At 37.1% G+C, this 9932-nt stretch overlaps 1 protein-coding gene across 1 annotated transcript; it reads right to left on the bottom strand.

The window, feature by feature from the left end:
- Positions 1-8134: 8134 nt before the first annotated feature.
- Positions 8135-9268, bottom strand: LOC122268991 (uncharacterized). Its single transcript, XM_043040199.2, has one exon. It carries the CDS (start codon positions 9266-9268, stop codon positions 8135-8137), a length of 1134 nt encoding a protein of 377 aa, XP_042896133.2.
- Positions 9269-9932: the final 664 nt, after the last annotated feature.

The raw sequence follows: 9932 nt of genomic DNA, 5'->3' as shown, positions 1-9932 counted from the left end.
CTTTTCTGTCAAGAACGCTGGAATGAGCGTGAATCACATGCAATATGAATGATCCTTTAAACGGTCGTCTCAAATTTAATTTTCTTTTGTTGTTGTTATTGTTATTCATTTACGTCGCACTAGAGCTGCACAATGGGCTTTTGGTGACGGTCTGGAAAACATTCCTGAATGTGATCCGAAGACATGACAACACAATTTTGATCCTCTGCTGAGGGAATGGCTATCCCCGCTTTGGTAGCCTAAAGACCTGCACGTAAAGTAGAGCACTTTACGGTAAAACAGTTTAACGAGGACCAATATCGCACACCCTCGGTCCCCACGTAAACTAACCCAAGTGATCACCCACCATCACACTGACCACAGCCAGTGATGCTTGACTTCTGTGATCTTCTGGGAACCGTGTCTTAACGATCAGTCCACTGAGGGACAATTTTCCTTTCCATTAAAGCCATTTATAAAATGCATGTAGCAAAGCAGAGAAATATGATTTGATTTGATTTGATTTGTTCATTTACGTCGCACTAGAGCTGCACAATGGGCTATTGGCGACAGTCTGGGAAACATCCCTGAGGATGAACCGAAGACATGCCATCACAATTTTGATCCTCTGCAGAGGGGATGGCTATCCCCACTTCGGTAGCCCAACGACCTCTACGTGAAGTCGAGCACTTTACGGTAAAACAGTTTAACGAGGACACATACCGCACACCCTCGGTCCCTACGCAGACTAATCCAAGTGGTCACCCACCCGCACACTGACAGCAGCCAGTGATGCTTGACTTCGGTGATCTGCTGGGAATCGTGTCTTAACGATCAGTGCACTGCGAGACGCATTATTCAGATATCAGCAAGGTTCTTAGTAGAAGCAGCCAAACGACTAACACATCAAGATTACGTTACGTTAGTGATTGTAAAGCACGCATGCATAGCACTGCAGATTTACTTAGTACCACTGCTGATTTACTGACTGCTTATTTACTTAGGAATGATGGCACTGCTTGAACACATTCTTATTGGAAAAAAATTATCTTCGCATATGGATGGTTGACCGAGTAAAGTTAACCGCAGATGGTGCTAGGAGTTATAATTCGTCACAAAACTTCCGTGTTACTACTTCCATGGGATTTTTACGCCTAAACTTGAGGAAACGCACCCTCCAAGGTCATTATGTTTGTAGTGTACAATATAACGCGTTCTTCCAATCTAACTTTCAACGAAACAAACAAAAAATTAATTCGGAAGACCCAGCAAGCTTGCTTTCATGCTACCGAAAAATTAACCAACTTCGCTATTTTTCACAAATATAGCCAAATAAGGGATAACATTCAAAATATGGCTATCCTTACCCTTAATTTATGCTATGATATTAATTTTGCTTAATTGGTTTTAGGCACACGACCTGTTGGAATTTATAAATTACAGAAAACTCTTATGAATGGTAAAATTACGCATAAATTTAAACACAAATTACAATTATAAAACTGCATAGAATATTAAACCTGTTCACACATTGCCTCGTAAGCATAATATAAGCGGAGGGACACACCGGAAGTTTTCTAAATTTCTTCCGGTTTTAGGCAGCTTGTTATGGATGGGTGATCGTGTAAAGATAAGGGTGGTGGCGCTAGTAGTAAAATTGCTCTTTCAAGACTTCCGGGTTACTGCTTCCTATATATTTTTACGCCGCAGATTGAAAAAACGCGCCATCATATTATTGCATCATATCTTTTGCAGTATTTCATATGTACCGAGTTCTTTCTTTCAGCCTTTAAATTTCAGCATTATCATATTAATATTATAATCATTAGAATATTTTCTAATTAGGCTAACTGAAAAAGATATTTTTAAAGATATTTTTGGCGACATTTTATTCAAATGTAGCCAAAAAAGGGATAAAATACAAAACATGGCAAACCTTAAGAATTATTCACAATGAGATATTAACTTTCCAAAATTTTTTTTTTGGCCTTACGACCTCTGAGAATCAATACATTTCTGAAAGCTCTTATGAATGGTACAATTATGTTTAGATTTGAACCCAAATTACAATAACAAAACTGCATAGAATATTAGGTTTGCTCGCACATCGCCTCGTAGTCATAACATAAGCGGAGGGATACACTGGAAATTTTCTAAATTTCTTCCGGTTTAAGGACGCTTGTTATTGTTTACATTAGACCACCCATCCATTGTTTACACTCAGTCAAGGGGCCTCCCTGGCCGAGCGGTATCGCCGGTCCAAACGCTCTGTTAAGCGTGGAGGTAGCGGGTTCGAATCCCGCCGTAACCCTGGATGTATTCTTTGTGATGTCTTTCTCTTAATTGTTCTATCTGTATTTTCTACTTGACAATGACTTATAAGCCTATATATTGAGCACACAAGTCAGCAAATGAATGTAGTTTCAAAAAATCAAATCACTCAGTCAACCATCCATCGTATGGGATTGACTGAGTCAGAACACCTCCAAGAAGAGAAAAGGCCTTCGCACAGATATTTAACAGCCTGAAGGAACGAAGATAAACTAAGTAATAGGGTAAGGCCGGAGATGACAAAGGCCCCTAGATTCTACTTTTCCCCCTCTTTTTTTAAAGTTTTATTCGGAGCTGGGGCCCTCACAAGGCGAAAATGCATTTCTTTTCTTTTTTACATTGTCGGACATAATAAATATAAATAAATGACTGAATAAAACAAAAAACTGCGTTGTCACTAGTTGGGAATATATCATCTTTCAAGCAATTTGAGTATTAATACATTATTTATAAATAAGCAATTTTTTAGTTTAAAAGGTAAAAAAGTTTTTTTTTGCCCCATCATTCGATCATCAGACTATTCAATATTTGTTTCCAAGGATCAGAATTTCCTTTTATTTTACTTTAAAATTGTACAAATGATATACACTGGTTATCATAAATTAAGGAAAATTCACAAAAATCGCGATAACTCAAGAAATTACACATGGAATTTTATGAAACTTACCCACAATATACAACACATAGTAAGGTATTAAACAACATAAAAAGAAATTATCAGACATTAATAGTAGTATAGAAATTAGCACATGTATAAAATAAACAAATTGGAAGTATCGGTTTGCAATAGAAAAAGTACCTTTAATATGGAATATGATTGCCTCTAGAAGCAATACAGCACAAACAGCGATGTGTGATGCTTTCAATTATGCGGTCTATCAGTTCAATAGGAAGTGAGAGCCATTGCTCTTGTAAAGCAGTTGCAAGCGTGGCAAGGGTCTGAGGGGGCGGATTGATGGCAGATACACGCCTCCCTAGAGCATCCCAAACGTGCTCGATAGGATTCAAGTCCGGGGATCGAGCTGGCCACTCCATGCGAGTAATTGTTTCCTGTTGAAGATAATCATCAACAATGCGAGCTCTGTGTGGTCTTGCATTATCGTCCTGTAACAGGAAGCAATCACCAATTGCCCCGGCATATGGGCGCACATAAGCATCAAGGATGTTGTCTCGATAAACCTGAGCATTCACGGTTCCCCTTGGAAAGACATGGAGGTATGTGCGCCCTCCTAAGGATATGCCTCCCCAAACACAGACACTGCCTCTTCCGTATGCATCTCTTTCACGGATGTTTGATGGATGATAACGGGTCCCAGGTTCTCTCCATATCAAATAACGTCTACTGTCACTTTCTAGACTAAACCTGGACTCATCCGTAAAGAGAACAGGCCTCCATTGATCTGACGTCCAGTGGACATGTTGTCGGGCCCACTGCAAACGGTCTCTCCTATGGCGTGATGTGAGCGGCACGCAAATGGCTGGTCGTCTCGCATACAGACCACCTTCGTGGAGCCTTCTGCGCACAGTTGACGTTGACACCAACCTTCCGGTGGCTGCAGCAAGAGAGGATCTAAGATGTGTCGGAGTAGCGGTTCTATTCCTGCGTGCACTTAATGTCAAATATCGGTCATCGGCACTGGTCGTAACAGTTGGCCGTCCTTGACTGAACCTCCTAGATGCCGAATCTGTGGTTTGAAATTGCCTCCAAAGTCTATGAACCACAGATGGACTCACATTTAGCCATCTGGCCACTTCTGATTGACTCTGCCCTGCCTCTAGTCTCCCGATGGCTCTCCATCGTAGTTCTTCAGGCAAATGATGCCTAGAGGTCATTATTACGAATTGGCTATCTCAGATTTTCAATGTCGCAATCACAGTAAAATTTGTGTGCTTTCTCTCAAACTTGGACTTTTATGCTCCAGGCAGATGACGTAAGCCGAGTGCAGCGCCACTAATTTGCATATTGCAATTTTACTCAGCTACTCTTAGTGGACAACATATGCAAATTTTGCACGGTTTGGCTTACTTTTGAAAGAGTTATCGCTATTTTTGTGATTTTTCCTTAATTTATGATAACCAGTGTATTTAATGCTTTCATGTGATATGCAGCAGTTTTAAACAGCACTTTAAAATATCCAAAAAAAGGACAGAAATTGTCAGTTCAAAAAAAAATTAACTAATACTTTTGAATAAGAATTTAAATAACTACACACATTTGTTTTGCTATCTCATTCTATATAGCATTATTTAGAGTAGACAGCTGCGTGTGGGTGTGATGATGACGTAATAAAAGAGGCATACAAAAAAAAGCAAATTTCATTTCAGTTAAAATCCTCAATATTATGTTTTTAAACTCCTCGAAAATGTAGTAAAAGGGGTATACAAATTAACTGTCGCAAACAAATTAATATTAAGTAAGAACGAACCAAAAATATGATATCGAAATATACTAGAAGGTGTTTCTAAAATTCTGAAATCTATCAGGCTTTAATTTTTTTTTTCTGTCACAAACTTTATCAGTAATTAAAAATAATAAACTCGTCAGATTTCAATACTGGTTCTGTTTTTACGTTGATTAAATGTTAAACATTAATAAATATTTGTCTTTTAAAACATTTCATTCTATAATTAGATAATTATTCTACAATTGTGATTATCTAAAACTAATTGATATAAAGCTTTAGCGTGTTCCATTGATATGTTGAAAGCTCGTTTTGGCGGGGTGCCTGGGACAGTTGCTCTTCCACATCCTAGCCACTATACACCATCAAGAGCAGAGCTAATACTTAAAACTCGTATGAGATTTATTCTCTCTGATATTCAATAGACCCTTAAATAAATCCTTAAAAATATAAGCCAAAAATTTACATAAATAATGACAATTTTTTTGCACTAAAATTTAAAAAATGTACTTAAAATAATTAAAAAGAAAACAAAAATAATGAAGAAATATTTTCAATATAAACATCAATTAAATAATATCAGCTTCCGAAATGTTCTTTTTATTTTTACAAACAGTATTAATATAACGGTCCTCACCTGCTCCAGGGACTGCTGGATTGGGTTCAAAATGACAAGGCCACGGAGTTGAATATTAGTAGTTGTAAACTCGAAATTGGGTCGACTGTGCGATGACTGTTATAAAATAAATTAATAAATTTGGCCGGGATAGCTTGGTTGATAGGGCGTTGAACTCGTGTTCGTGAGAATGGGAGTTTGAATCCAGCTGGCAGAAGCATACCCATGTATAAAATGGTGACTGGTGCATGTTAAATCTGTCGAGGTCACAAAGTCCTTCAAGTTATCATAACAAATAAATACCTCTGGGTACTAATCTAGCAGTTCCCTTGTCTTCTGGATTGGATTCAAAATGACAAGGCCACGGAGTTGAATATTAGTAATCGTAAACTCGAAATTGGGTCGGCTGTGCAATGACTGTTATGAAATAAACTAATAAATGTGGCCGGGATAGCCTGGTTGATAGGGCGTAAACTCAAAATTGAGTCGGTTATTCAACGGCTGTAATAAAAAAAATAAAACTAATAATCAAATTGTATTTTCTTGTTTTCTTTCTAACTCTTTGCATATTTTCTACGCAGATTCAAAATTTCATGTTTCTAAGTCTCATAGATTTTGTAACGTAAAGAAAATACAATTGAGAAAAAAATTCGAGAAAAAATCATTAAAAATTGCAAATAAAATATATATTCAAAATGAATCTAAAAAAAAATAAACTCTGTTAAATATATAGTGGCCCAGCACGCCAAATTTTTACTCTGTGCTTAAAATGTGTATCTTTTGTAACTTTTTAAACCTCGTTCAAAAAATATGTGCAAGAAAAGAAAGGTTCTACATAATAGTCTGATCACAATTAATATATTTAACAATAAAGTAATATTATCTAATTTTTTAATAATATAATGTTAATACTCAACAATAAAAAATAGTGACAGTTTACTTTAGGTGTATAGGGATGGAATTGAACTTATAAGGACCCCATCATTTCCAGTAGCCTAGGGCCCCACCAAGCTTAAATCCGGCCCTGTAGTAGGGGCAAATAAAGAAACCTAAATAGCACAAAACTATCTAATCACCGCAAACATCCACGAAAGTTCATGTGTTTACCCGATGAACGTCATCAATACACTCATATTTATTTGATCCAGTTCATCAGATATCTGACTTATCTTTTACGTAAATGGGATATGGATAATTTGATCCTTAGCTACTCCCAGGCATGGAAGTATCATAGTACCACAGGAATTATTCCTGATCTGCTGGAAGACGCTTAACAAACAGTCCGTTTGTCCTCTGTAATTCACATTTTTATGCCCTCAATGGAAGTAAAAGTGTAAAAACCAGAGCCAGATTAAAAAATTTTAATTTAGTTTAAACTTTCTCTGAAACTTTTCAGTTACACTTGAGCAAATCAGATTTTTTTTTTTATTTAAAACTATAAGAAAACTGGATGTTAAAGATGATTTATAAAATTCTTTTGACTCCTAACTACTCAGCCAATGCAAAAAAATAAAAAATCGTCCCATTTGCTAAATTTTTGAAATCAAAACATGGTTTTAAATGTTCATTTTAAGCATAAATGTGATGCAATTAGTATTTAAATTTTTTTTAAATATTGAATTTTCTTTTAGTTAATAATCTGAACATAAAAATAAATATTCGCAATTTGAGTAAAATCAGTGAAAATCACTCATATAATGATATTTAATAATTGATTGTTGTTGTTGTTAATTTACGTCGCACTAGAGCTGCACAATGGGCTATTGGCGGCGGTCTGGGAAGCATCCCGGAGGATGATCCGAAGACATGCCATCATAATTTTGATCCTCTGTGGAGGGGATGGTACCCCCGCTTCGGTAGCCCGACGACCTGCGCGCGAAGTCGAGCACTTTACGGTAGCACAGTTTAATGAGGACCAATACCGCACACCCTCGGTCCCTACGCAGACTGATCCAAGTGGTCACCCACCCGCACACTGACCGTAGCCAGTGACGCTTGACTTCGGTGATCTGCTGGGAACCGTGCCTTAACGATCAGTCCACTGCGGGACGCCTAATGCTTCAAAAGTATAATTTGAAGGAATCTTTGATGCCATATGGCTGTACCATTTGATTTACCATTCTAGCCATGGCAAGAAGTAGGTGTAGATATTTTGTACCAGAATTGTGAATACTATTTAGTTTTGATGTACTAAAAATGAACAAAAGAATTGTAAATTTACAGAAGTAAAAAAGCTGACTAAGAAAGAAGATATATTATTTTAATTTTATTTAGAGTTTAGCTCCAAAAGCAAAACAATGCTTATTTTTTCATTCTCTCAGTGAGAAAAAATTATACTTCTGAAAGGAATTGATTTTAATATTTTTAAAGAAGGGTTAAGAAAGGCATTATTGTTTCTATTTGTTAATTTTTAATTCAGTTAAGGACTGACATATACATAAATACATTCATCATTTAATAGTAATAATTAGTATTTAATAAATTATAATTATAGTATTAATAAATTACCATCACAGTTGAAGTATTTAAAACATGCTTCAACTAATATTATTACTTCTACTGCCAGGTCTGAAAAAAATCTCGGATTTTTTCAAAAAAGCCCAACTCAGGTGGGTGGGTGTTGCAGGATACAATCCAGAGTTATTTTTTTACTGGGGGAGGGGAGAATATGAGCGATTTTATAGTATACAATTTTATTACTAAATATATAACAGCATACAGTATTCTTCTTCTTGCTTGAGCTTGTCAGATATGTGGCACCTCTGCACATGTTGCATTTTGTACCATACTCCAAGCCCAATTTTTCCTAGTTCCATTGTCTCGGGTCGCCTACTTTATTAATATAGTCTGACAGTCCCTTAATGGAATTAAGGTGAAGCTCTTTAGGATATGGATTGCCTAAGGTAGTGAGGCGCGTAAGGGCGAGGGCATCACATTCGTATAGGATGTGATGTGCTGATTCTACCTCTTCACGGCATTTCCGACATATTGGTTCTTGTTCGAAAAGTCCCAATCTATGTAGATGTTTCCTGAAATGATAATGCCCAGTGATGAAGCCTACAATTGTTTGAATCTTCAATCTTGGGAGCCTAAGAATTTCAGAAGCAATTTTTGCAGAAGGGCTGCTGATCATGCTTTTAGCATGTTTTTGTCCAGGAGAATTGCGCCAAACTTTGTTCATCTCCTGTTTTTCCCATTTTAGGACAGCCTTCTTTGTAGTCTTCATATTGATTCCACAGAAGGGTTCTGTTCCTATTGGATTGAAAGAGGATCCCTGTTTTGCGAGTTCATCAGCTCTTTCATTACCATCAATTCCCATATGCCCTGGTACCCAAATAAGAATGATTTTATTCCTTTTTGCCAGTTCTATTAGGAGATTCTTGCATTCCAAAACAATTTTTGATTTTACTTGAAATGAGTAAAGAGCCATCAAGGCTGCTTGACTGTCGCTGAAAATAAGAATCCGCTTGCCATGGTAGCCTTTCTTAATATTTATCTGCAGACAGTTTACAATAGCAAGTACCTCCGCCTGAAAGACAGTAGCATACTCCCCAAGACCTTCAAAAAGGTTGAATCTTGGTGACAAGCCACAGACACCCAGTCCTGAGAGGTTACCTTTCTTTGATCCATCGGTATACCAGATTAGATCATCATTTTTTGTATCGATCGTGTTGTTATCCCATTCTTCTCTGGTAGGAAAAACTACTTCAAATGGTCTTTCAAACACGTACTTTCTCTCCATGCAGTCAGAAGGCATAAGGAGAGTTGGATGGTAAATTTTCTTAGTAATACTGGTATGACCTCCAGAAGAGGGCTTGTCATACCATTGATATTGCAATTTCATTCTATATGCAGTCATTCTGGCAGAGCTGCACATGAAGATATCTAAAGGAGTCAGGTCCAGAATTGCCTCAAGTGCTCTGGTAGGGGCCGTGGACATTGCACCTGTGATACACAAGCAGGCCAGTCTTGCATACAGTATTAATAATGGAAGATAAGTTAAACATAAAAATTAATTTCAAAAAGCTAACAAACAAATTAAAACATTCAACAGCTTTTATATAATTTTTTATTAGAAAAGATATAGCCAAAAAAGGTTCTCAATTTCAAATAAATAATTTAATTTAATGTAAACTTCGTTGTTGTTGTTGTTGTTAATTTACGTCGCACTAGAGCTGCACAATGGGCTATTGGCGACGGTCTGGGAAACATCCCGCAGGATGATCCGAAGACATGCCATCACAATTTTGATCCTCTGTGGAGGGGATGGCACCCCCGCTTCGGTAGCCCGACAACCTGCGCGCGAAGTCGAGCACTTTACGGTAGCACAGTTTAACGAGGACCAATACCGCACACCCTCGGTCCCTACGCAGACTGATCCAAGTGGTCACCCACCCGCACACTGACCGGAGCCATGTAAACTTCGTCATATAGATATTTTAAAATATAATTTATAAGTACATAAAAGGCGGTGCTTCCATAAAAATACTCAATAATCTTTCCGATTCCTTTTTTTTCTCTCCAGTTTTTACAATTCAGACAATTATCACAACTATACACAAAATGAGATGGTTTTCAATATTTACTTATCAGTTACACTTCAA

This window comes from Parasteatoda tepidariorum, chromosome 3 (assembly GCF_982258835.1).
Source record: "Parasteatoda tepidariorum strain Cologne lab strain chromosome 3, Ptep-v5.0, whole genome shotgun sequence".
NCBI classification, from domain to species: Eukaryota; Metazoa; Arthropoda; class Arachnida; order Araneae; family Theridiidae; genus Parasteatoda; species Parasteatoda tepidariorum.
Note: the sequence above shows the minus strand (reverse complement) of the source record. Positions and strands in the feature narration are given on the sequence as shown.

What these genes read in the sequence shown, in the direction of transcription:
- LOC122268991 (XM_043040199.2), bottom strand. Translation starts at nt 9,268, where the DNA reads ATGTCCACGGCCCCTACCAGAGCACTTGAGGCAATTCTGGACCTGACT.